Source organism: Ictalurus furcatus, chromosome 22 (genome assembly GCF_023375685.1).
Source record: "Ictalurus furcatus strain D&B chromosome 22, Billie_1.0, whole genome shotgun sequence".
NCBI classification, from domain to species: domain Eukaryota; kingdom Metazoa; phylum Chordata; class Actinopteri; order Siluriformes; family Ictaluridae; genus Ictalurus; species Ictalurus furcatus.
The window spans coordinates 20,079,979-20,101,267 of NC_071276.1; the positions used below are offsets into that span (position 1 = coordinate 20,079,979).

The 21,289-nt window shown below is 41.7% G+C and overlaps 1 protein-coding gene across 2 annotated transcripts; it reads left to right on the plus strand.

The window, feature by feature from the left end:
- The first annotated feature begins 3,903 nt into the window (after window positions 1–3,903).
- On the plus strand, window positions 3,904–21,089 carry erlin2 (ER lipid raft associated 2). Of its 2 annotated transcripts, none has more exons than XM_053610250.1 (12): window positions 3,904–4,025; window positions 5,618–5,730; window positions 8,651–8,732; window positions 9,587–9,633; window positions 9,783–9,844; window positions 10,642–10,767; window positions 11,067–11,140; window positions 14,150–14,208; window positions 14,616–14,707; window positions 16,268–16,357; window positions 19,081–19,160; window positions 19,968–21,089. In XM_053610250.1, exons 2-12 carry the CDS (start codon window positions 5,627–5,629, stop codon window positions 20,127–20,129), a joined length of 978 nt encoding a protein of 325 aa, XP_053466225.1. In that variant the 5' UTR covers window positions 3,904–4,025; window positions 5,618–5,626; the 3' UTR covers window positions 20,130–21,089. The 2 variants fall into 2 exon arrangements, with proteins under 2 accessions (XP_053466225.1, XP_053466224.1); XM_053610249.1 differs by having other exon boundaries at window positions 3,906–4,025; window positions 5,621–5,730.
- The last annotated feature ends 200 nt before the right edge of the window (window positions 21,090–21,289 follow it).

Consider the following 21,289-nt stretch of genomic DNA (forward strand, 5'->3'; position numbering starts at 1 on the left):
TGCATTAGCAGTGAACTCCATCCATCCATCCATCCATTTTCTATACCGCTTATCCTACTGGGTCGGGGGAACCTGGAGACTATCCCAGAGAGCATGGGCACAGGGCGGGGTACACCCTGGACGGGGTGCCAATCCATCGCAGGGCACAATCACATACACTATGGACACGTTGGACATGCCGCTCAGCCTACCGTGTATGTCTTTGGACTGGGGGAGGAAACCGGCGTACCAGGAGGAAACCCCCGCAACACGGGGAGAACATGCAAACTCCACACACACACACACACACACACACACACAGGGCTGTGGCAGGAATCGAATCGAACTCCCAATCCTGGAGGTGTGAGGCGAACGTGCTAACCAGTAGTTTAGCAGTGAAAAATCCTCGAAGAAATCTAGCTAGCCTAGCTAGCAAACCTCTGGTTGAACTAGCTAGCACTAGTGTGTAGCTAGTTTGTGTCCTTTGTGTCCCATAAACATACAATGTGAAGGCACAGTGACGTTGGAAACAAGGCAAAACAATTGGGAATATGAACATTTACTTCAGTTTTATTGGTAAATTATTAAGAAAAGGTGATACGGCTAAAATCGCACAGTATCACACTTAGCATTGGGCGCGCTAGCATATTGAGAAATGACAGCATTGCATCACAAATCATCAACTCTGAACTGTGTGAAAATTTCTGGTGCTTTCGAATGGATGATGAAAGACTTTTCTCTATTATTAGTAAAGCAAGATAACCATTTAACTTGCTAGCACATCACTGCTAATGCTGCTAAAGACACTGCCAATGAAAAAAGGTGATGAAACAATTAGGAATCTTGGCATTTAGCTCAGTTTTGTTGGTAGATTACAATGGAAAAAAAAGACTTCTTGCTGGTATTTACCTGTTCATCTGATTAGCGACTTATCTCGCTAGCATATCACTGTAGATGTTTTATACAGACAGGGTAAAGACACAGTGACTGTGGAAACAAGACGAAACAAGTGGGAATATCAACATTTACCTCAGTTTTATAAAGAAAAAGACTTCTTTTTGGAATTTTAGTGAAGATTTGCTGTTAATAAGCACATGTAAAGGCACCGTGACACAGGATATGACACAAAATAATTGAGAATATCAACATTTACTCCAGTTTTACTGGTAAATAACAAGGAAAATGAGTCCTTGCTGTTATTTAAGTGGAGGTCAGGCTAACAATTTAGCTAGCTAGAACATAACCACTAGTCAAAGACAAGGTAAAGGCACAGTAACCATGGAAACCAGACAAACTTGATAGGCTTACTGACATTTTCCTCAGACGTGTTGGGTCAGAATTACTGACCTTTAATCTCATTTGGTTTTCTCTATATTGCGAAACGCCGACATTGCATCACGAACGCAGTCAGCGCTTTGGAATATTTGACTTCTGTCAAGTCAAGTCTCGTACACAGGAGGAACGCAGGACCCTACTTGAACCACTTTCTGTTTTTTTCCCTTTCTTTTCATTTCTCTATCAATCTTCCACTCTGATTTGACATGACTGTGCCAGTTACAAAACCATAAACATGAAGGCGAACGCTCGAGAGCAGAGCGACCTTGCTTTGGCAACTCATCACCTCGGCTCATTCGCTCCCACGTGGCCGTGATTGTTTCGAAACAGGAAAGGGGTCTCGCCATGAAAAACGGGGGCCAATGAGAGTAATGCAGGTCGAGAGCTCTTTGGTTCCGCTTTCTTGCCTCCTCGTCTCGGGTTTCTGTTCGGCAAACCGACCAATTCGCTCAGGACCCTTCTCTGTAATCACGAGCAGCGTCTCGGCGTGCCCGCTTCGCTGTCAGACGTGATTAATGGCGCCCGGCCCCCGGCGCGCCTCGCCTTGCCAGCCCCGCAGATCTTCCCCTGATACTTAATGAACTCTGACAAACTTCTTTTCGCTCATTGTGTTCCGCCAAGTCTTCTCTCTCCCTCCCTCTCTTCTTCTCTCATTCTTGCTTTGTTTAAAGGTGCTCAACATAAATTTACCACCACGGCACCAAAGAGCAGGTCATGCAGGGTTCTCATGTTTCCCCCTGTAGTCAGGTTGAGGGAGGTTAAGCTTTACGATGGAAACACAGCCAACGCTGTAGGCAGTTCGACTGATTCCAAGCTGGTAGGAATGTAGGCCAGCTGTGTTGTGGAGGTTTAGCATAAAACACCTTTTCTGTCTGGTTCAAGGTGATTCGATTTAGATTTAGTCGCCAAAATACCAAAGTACCCTTTCATGATAAGCCATGCAAAAATGCTAATGATATTTATATATGTCTAGCAAGAGGAACGGCGAGCACGTTTTCAAAATCGTGATGAAATATTGTTCCGGGGTAGTGATAGCTTTTTGCCGCCATTTTACATATTTGGAAGCGAACAGTGTGAGGCGGGACTTTGGTTTTATGGTTTTGGTGTGTGTATGGGACAGATTTATTTATTTGTATTGCTTAACCCCTTAATGTTTTTGCTAAACATGTTGAAATCATGTGAAGGAGACCTGTAGGGTTCCTTTATGACATTGTTGGGTATTTTGAGCATTCAGAGAGAAGAGTTTCATCCTCGCAAATATGATGCTTTGGTATGAATTGTTTTGGTATCAAAGGAAGTGAGAGTACATGTTTGTCTTAAAGATAAGATTTGTTGAGAAAATAGGTTTTTAACGGTTAAATGGGTGGAGCTGAACAACATTTGAATGATTATTTATTTTTATTTTTTTTACTCATTGAGCCAACCCTTTATTTTCACCCATGTACACAAAGCTCCCCTCCAAAAATGATGGTGGTTCAGCTAGAGTTAGCGTTCGCAAAGGACTGTCATGACATCATTTTTATGCGCACTCGGAAGTTTGACTGATTGAAAGCTGAGTTACGACTCTATAAACATGCGATAATGATTTATGAGGATGTGAAGCTATAAAATGACTGACAAGAAGCCGATCCAAATACAAACAAACATTCTGGACTGGAAGCTAGGTTTCCAAACTGGGTTTTTGTTTTTAATTACGTAATACTTAAACTATTATTTATTACGGGTGCACGGTGGCTTAGTGGTTAGCACGTTCGCCTCAGGGTTGGGGGTTCGACTCCCGCTGCGGCCCTGTGTGTGCGCAGTTTGCATGTTCTCCCTGTGCTGTGGGGGTTTCCTCCGGGTACTCCGGTTTCCCCCAGCATGGGAGGCTGATTGGCATGTCCAAAGTGTCTGTAGGTGTGTGAATGTGTATGTGAGTGTGATGGATTGGCACCCTGGGTATATACTCTGCATCTGGCTCCATATTGGACATATAGTGCACTGGATAGGGTGTATACTACTCCAGGGTGTACCCTGCCTTGTGCCCAGTGCTCCCTGAGATAGGCTCCAGGTTCCCCTCGACCCAGTGTAGAAGTATATAAGCGGTATAGGAGATGGATATTATATATCATAATTTGGACAAAATTTTTCATGTTATTTGCACTAGTAAGAAATTAGAAATATTGATGATTACACCTTTAAGTGTAATGATTGTAAATTGAGCTTAAAATAAGAACGTGTTTCATAGTGAATTCCTCTTCATCTTAAGTGCACTGAATCCTGGATAAGTATCCGTGGTTATCATTAATATATAGTATACAACTTTAATTATGTGATGGATTTAGTGCTTAAACAATGCCACAGGCCTTCTGGTCTTATTTTTTTTAAAATTACTTCATGTTTAGTAAATTATATACGTATAAATTTATATTGTAAATTATATACACAAAGAATATATCTTATTAAACGTCCTTTTAGCTATATATATGTTTTTAAATGAGACAGTAGTTTTTAAAACTCTCTGTAAACTGACTGAAACTGAACTGGAAACCGCCATGCTAACACTAGCTTTGGCTTTGGCGGCATCTGTCGACAAAAAGCGGGAACCGCACGGAGAACCAGGAAGCAGCGGGAACTTCCGGTGACGAAGGACGTAATCGTGTGTTATTACACCACACAGAGTTTGAGACGCTCAGGTGTCAAAACGGGATTATCTGAATTAACTTGTACAGGTAATGCAGTGTTTTGTTCCAGTTCGCTTCAGTTGAACCGTGGATTAGCGGCGGGAATTGTGTTGAATTTGTGCGGAATGTTAAATGGACCGATCACGAAATGTTTGGGAAAGAAACGTTTTAAGTTGTGACACTCAAACGAGCTAGCTAGCAACCTGCTAACGGTCAAAAGGTTGGCTAGTTAAGCTAGTTAAGCTAGTTATCAAGGTAAGCTCCTTTAGTGCTAGTGCTAGTGCTAGTGACGAAGCACTTAGCTTGCTTTCCAAACATTGACACAAAAAAATGAATAGGTTTTTGGTTTGGGTTTAAAATAACTCACTATTGGACATATAGTGCACTAGATAGGGTGTATATTCTGTATCTGCCTCCATGTTGGACATATAGTGCACTAGATAGGGTGTATACTCTGTATCTGGCTCCATATTGGACATGTAGTGCACTAGATAGGGTGTATATTCTGTATCTGCCTCCATGTTGGACATATAGTACACTAGATAGGGTGTATATTCTGTATCTGGCTCCATGTTGGACATATAGTGCACTAGATAGGGTGTGTACTCTGTATCTGGCTCCATATTGGATATATAGTACACTAGATAGGGTGTATACTCTGTATCTGGCTCCATATTGGACATATAGTGCACTAGATAGGGTGTATACTCTGTATCTGGCTCCATATTGGATATATAGTGCACTAGATAGGGTGTATACTCTGTATCTGGCTCCATATTGGACATATAGTGCACTAGATAGGGTGTATACTCTGTATCTGGCTCCATATTGGATATATAGTGCACTAGATAGGGTGTATATTCTGTATCTGGCTCCATATTGGATATATAGTGCACTAGATAGGGTGTATACTCTGTATCTGGCTCCATATTGGATATATAGTGCACTAGATAGGGTGTATACTCTGTATCTGGCTCCATATTGGACATATAGTACACTAGATAGGGTGTATATTCTGTATCTGGCTCCATATTGGATATATAGTGCACTAGATAGGGTGTATACTCTGTATCTGGCTCCATATTGGACATATAGTACACTAGATAGGGTGTATACTCTGTATCTGGCTCCATATTGGACATATAGTACACTAGATAGGGTGTATACTCTGTATCTGGCTCCATAGTGGATATATAGTACACTAGATAGGGTGTATACTCTGTATCTGGCTCCATATTGGACATATAGTGCACTAGATAGGGTGTATACTCTGTATCTGGCTCCATATTGGACATATAGTACACTAGATAGGGTGTATATTCTGTATCTGGCTCCATATTGGACATATAGTACACTAGATAGGGTGTATACTCTGTATCTGGCTCCATATTGGACATATAGTGCACTAGATAGTGTGTTTAAGGTATATTTTACACCCTATGTAGTCCATAACCTATGACTCCTTCCTGAACACAGTGCACTACATAGGATCTGGATGCCATATTTTACCGCATACGTAGTCCTGTTGATTCCTCCTTGGACATGTAGTGCACTAGATAGGGTGCAGATGTCGTACACAGTGTACCTGTGGGACTATGGAATGATTGTAGAGTTACATCTCCGCGTGTCTTTGTCCTCAGCAGGTCAGGATGACAGCAGGAGCCGTGGTGTCGGTGATCCTGGCCATCGGAGGCGCCGCACTGTTTTCTGCCGTTCACAAGATCGATGAAGGACACATGGCTGTTTATTACAGGTGACACTCGACTACACGTGCGCATAAAATAATCGTAGAGTTAACTATGATTATTAAATATACACCAGCTCTGTCTCAAAGCTACAGCATCATCTGATGGAGTTGTGTTATTGAATATACGTCCATATTCACTCTGAATTAAAGTTAATACATCACGTTTCTCAGCGTTTACTGACTTTTGGGTCAGTTCTTGAAATTATTATTATTATTATTATTATTATTATTATTAATACTTGGGTTTGAAAGTCTGGTTTTTGTTTCTGATCTATCTTTTGCTTTTAGCTTTCCTGAACTTATGCTCATACACACACCCTGTTACTCTCTTTACTGGTCATTCATAATTGTGCAGGTGTAATGTGATCTACATCATATTTACATCACAGCGAAGCTGTGTACTTTAAACAAAAAATCCAAAATGTAGAAGAGAAGATGATTACTACAACCACAACCAGAGAAGTGCAACCGTGACTCTGTCCAGCAGATGGCGCTGTAGCCTTAAGACACAAATTCTTATGTGCTTTCCAGACATTAAAGTCAAAGTGCAATGGACTACGGTACACACACTCACTTCCTACACGCAACATGGACACACCACCGCTTTAAAGTGTCGTCCCTCACGCATTTAGGAAAAACAAATTCAGTTGATGTTTTATATATTAGTTAGAAACCTGCTAATGTTTTTGTAACATTACTGTTTGTTTGCTTCTCAAAGTATAACAATGCCCTCTAACTGCGCTGTCATATGTAAAAAAATAAAAATAAATAAATAAATAAATAAATGTAAAAAACACATTATTTTTTTTTGGGGGGGGGGGGGGGGTGGGGGGATGAAGGATTTTTGAAATGTTGAGAAGTGAACTTACAGTTTCTGTCCACATGGAGTGCTGTTGTGTGTTTTTATTTATTTATTTGTTTGTTTGTTTGTTTGTTTAAAGGGGTTATATGGTGTGTGTAATGTATCTGTTTGTGCATGTATAAGATCTGCAAAGTTACAAAGCTCATAGTCTCCCACAAAGGGGTTTATTCTATCTAACAGATATCTAACAGGTTTGTGCTCCAGACCCGCCTCAAACTCCACGTTCCAAGCCCACGTATTACTTCCGCAACCGCCTACGTCACAATATGAAATATCAGCATAATGCCGCCATAATTTAAACCTTTTTTAATTCATTAAATTTTTTTAAACTGTGTATTTATGTTGTCACTTCAGGACATAAAGTTGTTGCAGTGAAGAAGACAACCATTATTAACCGTTATAAACAGTCATAGCATCGTTTCCGGAAGGTAAGAGAGTTACAAAATAAAAATTTACCACTGTGAACCGTTCTGCTCAAGTCGTGAGTGAAAAGTTGGTTCTGATCGATCTGCTCGATCGCCCGCGTTTCAGACCGATACGGTAAAACTGACAACGTTATTTATTAATTGTTTATAATTGCTTTGAAGCTGAAGCTCGTGATTCTGGTAAGGGGCGTTACATTTCTGACACACGCTTGAGGTTTTCATCCAGTCACAACACAACAGGTCAGCTGGCCAATCGGAGCACTCTGGGCTTTTCAGGAGGAGGGGCTTTGGAGAGACCGGAATGTAAAAAGTTAGTTTTTTTTTTTTTTTTTTTTTTTTAAACATTAAAGCATGTTAACCAATTCGATTACACCCAGTAAACAAAATAATGAGCTTTTAAAATCATCATATGACCCCTTTAAATGTAAACCTTCTTTCTTTTCTTTTTTTTACTGAATATTGCTTGCTAGTAATGTAAACATTTTACTGACCACAAAATCAAGGTCCTGCCATGACCCTCCCAGTCCCCTGACCTGAACCCCATAGAACACCTGTGGGGTGAACTGAAGAGGAGAGTCCACCAGCGTGGACCTCCAAATGTGAAGGATCTGGAGAGATTCTGTACGGAGGAACGCTCTCAGATCCCTCGCCATGTATTTTCCAACCTCATCAGGCGTTATAGGAGAAGACTCAGAGCTGTTATCTTGGCAGAGGGAGCTAGCACAGAGTACTGACTAAAAGCACCAAGCTGTCAGGTTTTGTACCTCGTCCCTGTATGTAGCCTCATCGTTATTTGCGATCAGACCGATGACTGTCGTGTCCTTGTGTGAATTTCACAATGGTGTTTGTCGCATGCGCAGGTAGACAGTCATGGGTGAAGAGTACATACAGCGGAGGGCTCGACACACGTCCCTGTGGAACGCCATTATTCAGGGTGAGAGTGGAGGATGTGTGCTTTCCTAACCTGACGTTCTGGGGACAGTTGGTCATGAAGTCCAGAGTCCAGCTGCAGACAGCTGTGCTTTGGCCTAGGCTGTGTAGTTTGGACACCAGTGCATTGGGGATGACCGTGTTGAAATCCAGGTGCTCCAAGGTAGTCTGTTGAACTGTTTACTCAATAAGCAAGCTGATACCGGTCCAGACTGGAGCCAGTGATGCTCTGAATATGTGCCAGGATCAGCTTCTCGAGGCACTTGGATATCAGAGGCTTCCGTGCATTTATCTCTCAGTGACAGCTTAGATTTATTATTCTCAGTGGAATATTGTCAAAGAGACGTGCGAAACTTCTGCAGAATTTCATTTTCACTCGTTATTAAGCCTCATCGGCCCTCTGCCATGCCTGTTTCTCTCCTTCATCCCTCACCACTTGTGCCCTGATTGGTCGGGCTTGATGTCAACTTAAATATTTTTCAGCTTGGGAAGCTGTGCTGTGATGGCGGTGGAGGGGGGAGGGGGAGGGGGCCAAAACAAAACACAGTCGCTGGCAGCGCTTTAAACGCACTCACGTTCTGTAGTATTACGTGTAAAACCTGCTGGTGATTAAGGAAAAAAACAGAAACGTCTTTCTCCACATGCTCGCCAGGAGCATCTTCAGAGTCTTAAAGTGCCGAGTTAAATTGTGTTGTGTTTTGATTCTCAGAGGTGGAGCTCTGTTAACTGCAACCAGCGGCCCGGGTTTTCACCTCATGCTGCCCTTTATCACCACTTACAAGCCCGTACAGGTGAGAGACACACGCACACACACACACCTTTATACAGGATTCATGCTGTTGGGTATATCTGATTGTGTAAAAGAATCCTGGCCTAGGGTTAAAAGAAATATAAAACGCACCCTGTGATGGCAGTGTGCATTTTTTTTCATTCCTGTTGTGGTGTTGCTCTGGACAGCTCTTTGTCAACTTTATTTGTTTGTTTGTTTATTTATTTATTTAGTTAGTTCTTTTTTCTTCTTCTGTGTGGGTTTTTACCACCAACTGCAAGAGATTTATTTTTCCGTTTTCTTTTGGCTGTTTCAAGGTGGTCAGGACAAAATGTTGGTAGAGGAGACCTCAATAATACAAAAAAAAAAAAACCGAAAGAACCAATCGGGTATTAAATGTAGTCAGGGCCACTAAAAGACCAATCGGTGTTAGCCATGTGCTTGCGTCACTCCTCTTTTACACCAACCACATAAACTAAAGTGACTTCTTTCCTGTTCTCTCGGGCCTCTTTGAATGTGAATGTTAACAAACTTTTTATTTGTTTGTTTATTTATTTATTTATTTATTTAAAATACGAGATGGGAATTCATGGAGTACTGTAAAAGGTAATCGAGACGTATTTGTCTAATTAATAATTTTATAATCCGGGTGGTGGTTTCCACTGGAAGACGGTACAGTTACACCGTACTACAGTTAATTCAAGTTAATCGTATCTCGTCAGGCTTCACTGCCAAATTCCAGCCGGTCTCGACGGAAATCGGATCTACTGTTACGTGTGGTAGGGAGGGGCGTGTGCGGCGTCTGAAAGTGAAACCACGCAGCCAGCTGCACGTAAAGTTCATTACAGTTCATTAAAAGACTGTTTGATTTCACAGACCACACTTCAGACGGACGAAGTGAAGAACATTCCGTGTGGCACAAGGTAAGAAAACATCTGCGACCTAAAGCAATGAACAGTCACGTTCCCTGCTAACGGATCTCTGTGTCAAGGCGAAAGTAAAAACAATTTATGATGTTAGTTCCTCGTTACAGTCTGATTAACGGATATTTTTTGTCCTGTCTTTCTTGCAGTGGTGGAGTGATGATCCACTTCGATCGGATTGAAGTGGTGAACTACCTCGTACCCGGAGCTGGTAAATTAACTTGCGTTTCATCTCTATACTAGCTCATGAAACACCCAGAATGTAATATTTACCCCGAACGGAGTCCATGTTGTGGTTTAGTACTCCAGACACAAGGCTAACGTTGCTAATACAGTAAATTTAAACATTAGCTGTGATATCCAGTGACATTCCGCCTGGTTTATCAATCTCCATGCAGTCAAATTTATTCCTAAATAGTTTGCAGGAGCATTTACGTCCATGAAACTGTAGTTGATTAGGAGCAAAAAACCTTTCAGTCCTGAGATTCCTTATAACCAATCGATTAACGAACATTTTCGTTTTGTGTTCATGACCTGAGAGAAAGTGACTCCTGGTTATCAAAATGAAATCCCGTGTACCTGGCTAATTCCGATTGGCCCTTTGGTAATCCTGTGAATTTTTTCATGGGTTCAGCCTGCGATTATATTTACACACAACCTTTCTAAAAGGTTTCTGAAAGAGTCCCAGTGATTTAAAAAAAAAAAACAAAAAAAATACACAGATGCAGCGTTCGAACTCTAGGCCACGCCCCTCTACCTGTTGTGCAGAGAAAGTAAACGATTTGGAGCTACGACTGTTCTTCGCTCTGTGACGTCCTTCTGTCCATGCTCCTATTGGACACTGCGTTATGCTCAGGCATTAAACATGTCGTTGTTGATGGGCGACATTTTGTGTAAACGGGACATTTTAAAGCCGTCAGGTGTGTGTGTGTGAGTGTGAGAGAGATTGTATATGCACGTGTAGGCATTCAGTTCATCATGGTTCCTCTCTTTCTTCTCCCTGCGCAGTGTATGACATTGTGAGGAACTACACGGTGGACTACGACAAGGCTTTGATATTCAACAAAGTGCACCATGAGCTGAACCAGTTCTGCAGCGTACACTCGCTTCAGGAGGTTTACATCGGCCTGTTCGGTAAGAAACACCACCACGCCAACAACCTCCTCTGCTCAGATGGACAACAGATTACATAAAGCATGTCGCAGTGATCGAATGCATAGAAACATGACATGTTTGAATGTTTTTGTTTTTTTTATTATTACTAATGATTGTTTATTTTTTTTATTTTGGAGTTGCATTTTAGAATTATGATTATAGCTTATTCAATAATGATATTTATATAGTTGTGTGATATTTGTTTTATTGTTATATAATTGCAGGTTTATGAGTGTATTGTGTGTGTGTGTGTGTGTGTGTGTGTGTGTGTGTTACAGATCAGATTGATGAGAACCTGAAGCTCACCCTGCAGGAGGATCTGACCCGTATGGCTCCCGGTCTCATCATTCAGGTCCGGTTCAGAAGATGACTCCTCTTCTGTTTTCTTTTATTCTGTACTTTTCACATGATATTGTCATGAACCTTTTGTTCTAATCTATCCTGTTGTCTTTTCACGTTATTTAGCTATGATTATTATTTTAAATGTTATTTTGTTCCGTCGTATTCTTTTCTACTAATTCGATATAGTCATTTTGCATTACACCGAGACGGACCTGTACGCTTTCTTGCACGCGTCCCGTTCACTTTCCTCTGCTTTACGCCACTAAACCATGTTCTGGTTCCAGTCCGTTCCCTCCGCTGTGGTTTCTTCCTTTCTGACCTCAGATGTTTGTCTTTTCCTTCAGGTTTGCAGATGACGTTATAGTATCGTATCTGACTACCGTAATATTCGGACTATTGAGCGCACATGAATATAAGCCGCACCCGCTAACTTTAAAAAGAGAAAAACATTTGTACATGTATATAGGCCGCACTTGTCTATAAGCCGCAGGTGTCCACGTTGTAACATGAGACATTTACACAGAAAGATGTTATACAGGAAGATTTTTTTAACTTTTAATTAAATACGTACCGTAAATGGGTTTTTTTCCCGAACGGTACTAAATGTTTTGGCGGCATGAAGCTCGTTAGCCCGTAAAAATCCATAAATTATCCGCGTCGTTGTTTAAGCCGCAGTGTTCAAAGCGTGTGAAAAAAGTAGCGGCTTATAGTCCGGACGTTACGGTAATACCGCCGCTTGGATAAGAACGCCATCGCTTTTTAGATGAGTTCCGGATCCGGATGCCAAACCGCTCGCCTCTGATCTCGAGTCAGATCGAGTGTTCAGATTTCCGAAGCTGGTGTTGATTGTCTCTTGGTATTTTAATTAAGAGCTTCTTCGTTTGAGAGTTTGCCACTGGCACTGAAACAGTAAGCAATGTTTTGAAGGAAACGTCTCTTCTTAACGTTCTGATTAAACCTTGATCTCTCCTTCAGTTTGAGACAAGCACACGCAGGACAAAACCTGGCTGCTGTTTGCGAAGTATGAGTTTATAATCCGACACAGAACACACACATGCTGTTCTCTACACTTTCTCACAGTTTTCAGCCAAAAGTCTTGGTGTATTTGTGTCTGTGAGCCAGGGGCACGGCCAAAAAAACTTCTGCTCTTTATTAGTGTTTTTGTCGGGTTCAGAGTTTTCAATTATAATAAAGAAATAAATAAAAATGTATCTTCTGGGGAGAGATTTCCTTCATGGATTATTTTTTTGTTTGTTTTGCGTAAGGGAAATGGATTAAAATCGCAACATTTGAGGAAGATGTCACAATAACAATCCAAACCCAGAATCTCCCCCATCTCTGTTCTATTTATTTATTTAATTTTTTTGTTGCAAATTTCTGAACTGTTATGCGCTTTCACTTTGTCGATAACGGAAATGTGCAAAAAGTGGATGGAAACTTGGCAAATGATGACAATGTCTTCCCTCTTCCGGAGTACTCTCCTTCACTGGTCTTTAAGACGGCTTTCTGAGCTATAGCGCCACCTGTCTCGCCCTTTTGTGCAACAGCGGTGTGTCCGGGCACGTTATCTAAAGCTCTTATATCATTGGACGGCCCGTCTCGTCGCCGAGCGAGAGGAAAGAAATCGCCACACTGGACAAAAAGGATCTATTGTTTCAATTCAAGAGCGTGATGGCGTCAAACCTTCTCGTCGCTTAATCGCCCTCAACGTAAAAGGACCTTAAATTTGAACTGCACTCAAGCTTTTTCGAGTAGCTTGCTCCGCCCACTACACATCACTAACGCCCACTCCACCTCCTGGCCAAAATGAATTCCGTTTTTTTGGTTCTTTGTTTTTTTTTTCTTTAAAAAGAACTGCTTTTCAAGTCTCCACATTCCCCGTGATCCAATCTTGTTGGGAATGCAGTCGTATTTGCTCGCGGGTCCAGACTGTTCGCTGTACTAACGACGTAGGCGTGTACACGGTGTGGATCGGGGGAGGGTTTACGTAATGATTACTAGTTTGACGCGCGGATCGTACAGTTACGACAGGATTTCACGTGAAGGCTTTCAGATTTCGAATGCCCAGAAATCCGACTTAGCTGTGTGTCTGAACACGGCTTAAAGGCTTAAAGGCTTTCTTCCTGATGTTTATTAACTGATTCATGGCACGTTAATGCTGCCATTATACAGGATCAGTACTGAAAGAAGAGCAGGTGATGGATGTGTGTTAATGGATGTCGATTATAAAGTGTGTGTGCGCGCTACTGTTTATAGCTGCTATAACGTACGTGAGTGAGAAAAGGAACTTTTCAACATTAAATGTAACCGTAAACGGACAAAAAGCATGATGTTTCTTTATTTAAAATGAAATTGTACTTTAAAAAACCCCCCCCCAAAAAAACCACTTTTTTAAAAGCACTTGAGGGTGGTAACAGTAACTCCTCTTCATCACGAACCCACCCCCGTGGTGGATGGTTTCACTCTTAACAGCTCGACACACTCGTATTAAGCGTTCTGCGCGAGCTTTGACCGTGCCGGGGGATTGCTAATCTTCGCTTCCTGCAGCAGAATGAGGCTCTGAGTGAAAAGGAAAGTATAAAAATCACTTTTGGTTTTTCTTCACTTGAATGATTTTAGTGTTTCTCAGCGCGCGGTCAATGAGAGCCTTTCAGAAGATCTGTGGTGGCTTTTTTTTTCTAGTTTTTGTGTGAGGATTTTTGCCGCTGCTTTTTAATAAAGCTTTTGTTGCACTATAAAACTCCCTTCTCTTCTCGTCTGTTCCTCCCCGTCTTACAGTAAATGGAGGCCACTGTGCAGGACTCCTTTTAAGATGGTTGCATAATCTGGCAGGATTCTCACCCCCATCCACTAGAATAAGAATGAGCTCAGTCACAAGAAAACAGACACATGCTTTCTGCCTCATGCTCTGTCATGCACTCACTTCTCTTCTGCGTGTGTAGAGATCCTTATAATGAGTAATCATCCTCCCTCTCTCTCTCTCTCTCTCCCCCCCTCTCTCTCCCACGCACTCTTTCAGGCTGTCCGTGTGACTAAACCCAACATCCCCGAGTCCATCCGCAGAAACTACGAGCTCATGTAAGTTTTTTCGCAATATCCAGCAAGCACGATGACGTTCACACCAGTTCTGGGTTCTGGTTGGTCAGAAGGTGACATTTTAATACGTTTCTATGGTAACGGCTCCTTCACGGGGACCTGGACAACCAGCGTTTTATTTATTTATTTATTTTATTGTTTTTTATTGTATTTATTTAATCTCCCAATTTGATTATTTACATTGTGTGTGTGAGCGAGAGAGAGAGAGAGTTCTTTTAAGTGCCCATACGTTTTAAAGAATTTCTTCTCAGAGAATGTGGGTACTCTGTAACCCTGGAGTGTGTCTGTGTATTGTTTATGTGCCGGTCATGTCTTTGGGGATTTTGTGGAGCATGTGTTAATACTTGTGTGTGTGTGTGTGTGTGTGTGTGTGTGTGTGTGTGTCTCAGGGAAACGGAGCGAACCAAGCTGCTAATTGCAGTGGAGACTCAGAAGGTGGTAGAGAAGGAGGCGGAGACTGAGAGGAAACGAGCTGTGATTGGTGAGCAGTTCTGTGAGCAGTTCTGTTCTTTGTGGTTTATTAATTACTGGTTTATTCATAGTGTGGATATACTTACAGCGCCCGCCACTAATATTGGCACCTTTGGTAAATATGAGCAAAGAATGTAATGAAAAATTCTTTATTGTTTAACGTTTTGATCTTTTGTTCAAAAAATTCACAGAAATACTCTGTAGTTTTTTGATATCCGTGAGAGCAAACACAACACAGGTTTTTATTTATATATATATATATATATATATATATATATATATATATATATATATATATATATATACCCCCATCACATTCTCATAAATATTTGATTATATCTTTTCATGTGACAACACTGAAGAAATGACACTTTGCTACAATTTGCTATACAAATGTGAGGGGTGTACTCACTTTTGTGAGATACCGTGTGTGTTTATATATATCTCTTTATTAAATAAATCTCTTTATTAAATATGTGTGCAACAATTATTGGCACCCTTTTAGCCAGTACTTTGTGCCAGCTCCCTTTGCCAAGATAACAGCTCTGAGTCTTCTCCTATAACGCCTGATGAGGTTGGAGAATACATGGCGAGGGATCTGAGACCGTTCCTCCATACAGAACCTCTCCAGATCCTTCACATTTGGAGGTCCACGCTGGTGGACTCTCCTCTTCAGTTCACCCCACAGGTTTTCTATGGGGTTCAGGTCAGGGGACTGGGATGGTCATGGCAGGACCTTGATTTTGTGGTCAGTAAACCGTTTCTGTGTTGATTTTGATGATGTTTTGGATCATCGTCCTGCTGGAAGATCCAACCACGGCCCATTTGAAGCTTTCTGGCAGAGGCAGTCAGGTTTTCATTTAATATCTGTTGATATTTGATAGAGTCCATGATGCCATGTATCCTAACAAAATGTCCAGGTCCTCTGGCAGAAAAACAGCCCAAAATATTAAAGATCCACCTCCATATTTAACCGTGGGCATGAGGGACTTTTCCATATGTCTACCTCTCTGTGTGCTCCAAAACCACCTCTGGTGTTTATTACCAAAAAGCTCTATGCTGGTTTCATCTGACCGTAGAACCCGATCCCATTTGAAGTTCCAGTAGTGTCTGCACACTGAAGAGCTCGAGTTTGTTTTTGGATGAGAGGAGAGACTTTTTTCCTGAAACCCTTCCAAACTACTTGTGGCGATGTAGGTGACTTCAGATTGTAGTTTTGGAGACTTTCTGACCCCAAGACACAACTAACTTCTGCAGTTCTCCAGCTGTGATCCTTGGAGATTTTTTGGCCTCTTCACAGTGCGTCGAGACGATACAGACACACGTCCAATTCCAGGTCGATTCATAACATTTCCAGTCGACTGGAACGTCTTCATTATTGCCCTGATGGTGGAAATGGGCGTTTTCAATGCTTGTGCTATTTTCTTATAGACACTTCCCATTGTGTGAAGCTCAACAACCTTTTGCCGCACATCACAGCTATATTCCTCGCTCTTATTCCATTGTTATCAATGACAGGGAATTTGGCCTGTGTGTTACCTCATGTTTATACCACTGTGTGTGTTTTCAGAGGCAGAGAAGATCGCGCAAGTGTCCGAGATCACATTTGAACAGAAAGTGATGGAGAAGGAGACTGAGAAAAAGATATCAGAAATCGATGGTACGTAGCCAGTCCTTTCTGCAGGCTGCACTCATGTAGCGTATAAAACCCTCTGCGTGGTGCTGTTCTAGTAAACTAATCAACGACTGGCTGGTGGGACCACGCGGCGTTACCGCTACCACGACAAAGTTGATTATTTTTCCCGTAACAGTACGTCCTGATGTTTTATTCCTCTTACGCCACTGCAGTTTACCAACGATTACCATTTTAATTCGTTAACAAACTGCACATCATACTTTTTATCCCTTTATAGTTATATGTCGGCTAGTTCCTATTCTCGCTAGTTCCCTCACCAGCCTCTCTCTCTTTCTCTCTCTTTTGACGTTAAGACAAAAAAAGCAAAAGCTCTTTTCAAAAGCCCGAAACCGCAAAGAAGCGTAAACTCCTCGTCGGAAAACTTACTTACAACTTTACCTCTGACACTGGAGACTCCTTCCAGAAACGTTAAGTAAATGACAGGAAACACGACCATATCAACGATTACGCACGTTAAAATAAAATCAAATAAATAATCTGTTTGTTATTATCGGAGCGTCCGCTGTACGAGTCCCTGTGAACGAGCCGTTACTATAGAAACGATAACGCGTTAATGTAAAACTGAAAAGTGATGGCCTGACGACCAATCGGGATGGAGAATTCGCGACAGTGTATAGGAATCATGTTAGTATTTTTATTTGTAGCGCGTTATTTCACGTGCTATAAAGCGATCAAGTGCATCCTGTAAACTTGTTTTCGTACCTCGTTATTCACTATTTTATTGCGGATTGTTCCTCGTAGACGTGTTCATGCGGCGTTCGTGCGTTACGAAGCGCACGTTCTGAGCGCGGAGCAGTGTGGCTTTCCCAAAAAAAGAGAAAAACAAAACATACCATAACATCCCCCTCCCCCCCACTGTTTCCCTCGCTGTTCTGGAAAATAGTGAATCTGGGAAAAGACGGACACTGTACATCAATAAACACACTCATCCTTTGATATTAAAAAAACAGAAGCACATTTGTGCGTAAACGGATTGTGTGTGCATCCGTTTTGGTATTGCAGTCTGACCGTGAGTGTAAATATTTGATTAGGAGCTGTGGGAGTTGCGTGGCCCCAACTCTGTAAGATGTTGGACAGAGGTTAATCTTTATAGCTCTGTTGAGCACCTGGGTAACTCAACTCTTCCAAAGAAAGAAAGAAAAACAGAACCAAAAGAAAGAACTGCTTATTTCGGTTTCCATCGCATTCACTGGCATTTAAATCCTCCATCTCATAAGACCACTCATCTCAGCATCTGGCAAGACGATGCGTCTCGACTGATGGCTTCAATCAGGTTTCTGTTTCACACTCGGAGGGAACACCAAGCTCCGCCCACAAGAGGAGGAGTATAACGAGAACATACTCCGTAACCCGGTCTTATTCATCAGTCTTTTAGTAGTTAGTAGTGCGGCTGGAGGAGGTGATGATGATGATGATGATGATGATCTAATATTAGTATCATGATAAATTTTCACTTTTATCTGATTATACGGTGATGTCTTTATTCGTTTAAAAGTTGTAAATAAAAATTTAAATTACAGCTTCACTGAAGGCATTAGATATGATGATAAAATAACGAAGTCTAAAGTAAATCTTTATTTCTTTCACCCCGTTTCAGTGGTATATTTTTAAGTTGTTAAATTTTATTTTTTAAATTGCAATAAATAAATAAATATAAATAACTCTTGTAGCCGTTGAATAAAGTATCTTCAAATGTTTGTTTTTTTTTTTTATAAATGTAACCTGGCTGTTTTACTGGAAGATTTATGTATTTTTATTTTTTTATTTATTTATTTTTCTACGATATACATTATGCACGTTTTAGAAACGCCCTGGAGAATTGTGATGATGCGATTCCCATCACGGAGTTAAAGATGGTCATCACTCCACCTTTCGTTCGTTCTCGGTGTCTAATTCGCTGTCAGACTCGGGTAGGGGGCGTGGCCTATGGTTGTAAGTTAGTCCAAACTTGATACCGTCTGTAGTGTACTGTGGTGTTTTTGGATCGATGTCTTGTTGCAGGTTGCACCGTTTGTCGCTTCGAAAATTGAATTAAAAGTTTGTTTGTTTTTTCCACCCTGTAACCTCGTGGAATACAAACACAAGTATATTTTTGTTTGTGTTTTAATTTCACTTTTGAGTCGTTTCAGTTCTAGGGATAAATATTGTGGAGCTGATTTGTGCCCAAGATTTAGAGAAGAACGAACGACGGAAAATATATCATCGATCTGCTTTAAATATTTACAGTTTCAGAGGCAAGATTTTAAGCATAATATTGGTGTATTACTGCTGTGTAACTTCTGACTTCTGATGATTTACAGTATTTAGGTTTTATTTCCATTTCTGTAGAAGTTCAGAAACTTCACTTGTAATTTTCATGAACGAGTCACCAAATGCCGGTGGACGGGGCATGGCATTCACCGTAACGTTCCAGCTCCGAGCAGGCTGCGGTCCAAATCCTTCCAGAACCTTCTCAACGACTTTGTACGGCTAATAAAAATGGACATGCTTTACTTGTTATCCTCGGGTCCCGTTACAGCGGGAAAGCCGTGTGTTTATCATCTCGGAGATCGTTTCTCGAACTGATCAACAACGTTTTGGAGCTAAATTTCTTACGTCCTGATCGATCTCTCAATCTCTCTCTCTCTCTCTCTCTCTCTCTCTCTCTCTCTCTCTCTCTCTCTCTCTCTCTCTCTCTCTCTCTCTAGACAGCGCGTTTCTCGCTCGGCAGAAAGCTAAAGCAGATGCTGACTTTTACACGGCTCAGAGAGCAGCTGAAGCTAACAAGGTGAGAGAACACTCATGGGGTTTTGAGCGTTTCTTTTCTGCACAAATAAAACCGCTAAAAAACAAACATTAAAAAAAAAAAGAGCTACATCCTGAAACAGATTTTAACCGTGAAAGGCATGACTTTTTTATTTATTTATTTATTTATTTATTTATTTTCTACGAGGCACTATACATGAACACAGACACCCATGGTGGGTTATTCTCGCTCTGGTTGACAGGAGAGCGAGTAGAGCCATGCCCGACACCCAGAAAGCACGCTCTTTGGCCGCGACACCATCGGGGTTCGGACTTGCGGTCTCCCGACGACAGAGTGAACGCCTTTCCTTTCCATTCGGACACCCCACTACAGATTTAAATATTTTAATCTCACTAGCCAATGAGAGTAAAGTGCTGTTAAGCCCCGCCCACACGAGAGGTTTGTCCCCGAATGGCGAACGTAAAGATTAGTGAAAAGGAAACAACACTGTCGCTACAGAATGCTGCTTATTTGAAGACCAGGTCAAATTTCTTTCTCACACTGTGTTTTTATTCCCTTCTTGAAACGTCAAACTTAAAGGCACAAATTTAATCCCATGTCAAACGCAAAAACACGACTTCCGATAATCGCGTCGCTCTACGTCTGGGTAGCCGCTGCTTGGAAAAATAATAAAATTAAGTCTGTCCTATAAAGAAAAAATAGTTGTTGGTGCAGAATCTTTAAAAAAAATAAAATAAAAAGCATTGCGACGATTCGTACACGGGGATTATCCCCCTAGCGGACTTTGGAAAGCTATAATCCTCCTTTTGTCCCCCTGCGGTCTCTCAGGTGAAGCTGACTCCCGAGTACCTGCAGATGATAAAGTACAAAGCGATATCTGCTAACAGTAAGATCTACTTCGGCAGCGAGATCCCGCGCATGTTCCTCGACTCCAGAAGCACGTCCAAACCCACGGACCTTCTCTCCGAGGACGTCCAGAACATGGACTGACGGTGAAGAGACGCTGAGAGAGTCCCTCACGCTCTCTCACGCTGGGAAACAGGTATCGTGGTGGGACTACAGACGAGGCAGCGCTAGCGTTTCTGCTCTCGGTGAGGGCCTCTGGTGAAGTCCTGGGGGTTTTATGGCCGTGTTTCGCCAAGAACGCATGCAGACCTGTGTTTAAAACGACAACAAAGCCTCACGCCAGACACAAGGATGCCCACTGGTCGGAGAATATATAATGTGTGTGTATGTGGGGGGGGGTGGGGGGTGGGGGATGCACTGTTTTCATTCAGTCTTTTAGGCAAGAGACGACATTTCAAAGCCCGAGACTACAGGTATCAGGCTGAAAGGGGGTTTTGTTTGGGTTTTTCTTTTTTTTTCTTTTTTTTTTGTTTCCCCCAGGGTTTCTAGCTTTATTAACAGAAATGAATCCTTGCCAGCGTTAAAGGGAAACTCCCACTTGTCCCCCCCCCCACATGTTCCTGCACTGAGAGGGACAAAACCTCTGTTTATACTCAAAATAATGTCTAATGGAAGTCTAAACAATGACTTGGTGTGTCGAAGGATGGGATTCGTGTGTGTGTGTGTGTGTGTGTGTGTGTGTGTGTGTGTGTGTGTGTGTGTGTGTCTCTAAGCAAATCTCTAGTTATTTAGTTTTCCAGCACTGGAGCAAAAGAACTAATGGTAGGCTCCGGTTACTTTACACCTTCCTGTAGGTTTTGTCCGTGTCCGTACGCCGGATATGGATCGGAAGATCGTAACCACAAGATCCGGTTACGTGACCCGCCAGGGACCGGGCCGTGAGCGATGAGGGGACAAATATATCGCGATACTTTTGAGTAAATGATCAGTGTCACGATATATACGTTCGCTAGCAAGCTGCCTGAAAATTCACACTGCGTTTTAAATAAATAGACGGGTATGCATTTAAAAATGTAATAAATAAACACCACAATCTGTTTATTTAAAAAAAAAAAAAAAAAAAAAAAAAAAAAGGGGGGGGGGGGTTGGGGGAGTACATTTTATTGTTCACTTGAAATCTTTGTAAAGTTTTGAATGTTACTGTTGGAATTGTGTTAGAAAAAGTGTTCTTTCTCCATTAACTGCTAATGCTTTTCTTTTAAAAACGGAACGAATACCGAGCGGAGTGTAACCTGGAGATTTGA

What these genes read in the sequence shown, in the direction of transcription:
- erlin2 (XM_053610250.1), top strand. Translation starts at nt 5,627, where the DNA reads ATGACAGCAGGAGCCGTGGTGTCGGTGATCCTGGCCATCGGAGGCGCC. An exon ending in CCACTTACAAGCCCGTACAG is followed by an intron (nt 8,733 to 9,586) that starts GTGAGAGACACA and finishes TTGATTTCACAG; the next exon opens with ACCACACTTCAGACGGACGA. An exon ending in GAGGAAACGAGCTGTGATTG is followed by an intron (nt 14,708 to 16,267) that starts GTGAGCAGTTCT and finishes GTGTGTTTTCAG; the next exon opens with AGGCAGAGAAGATCGCGCAA.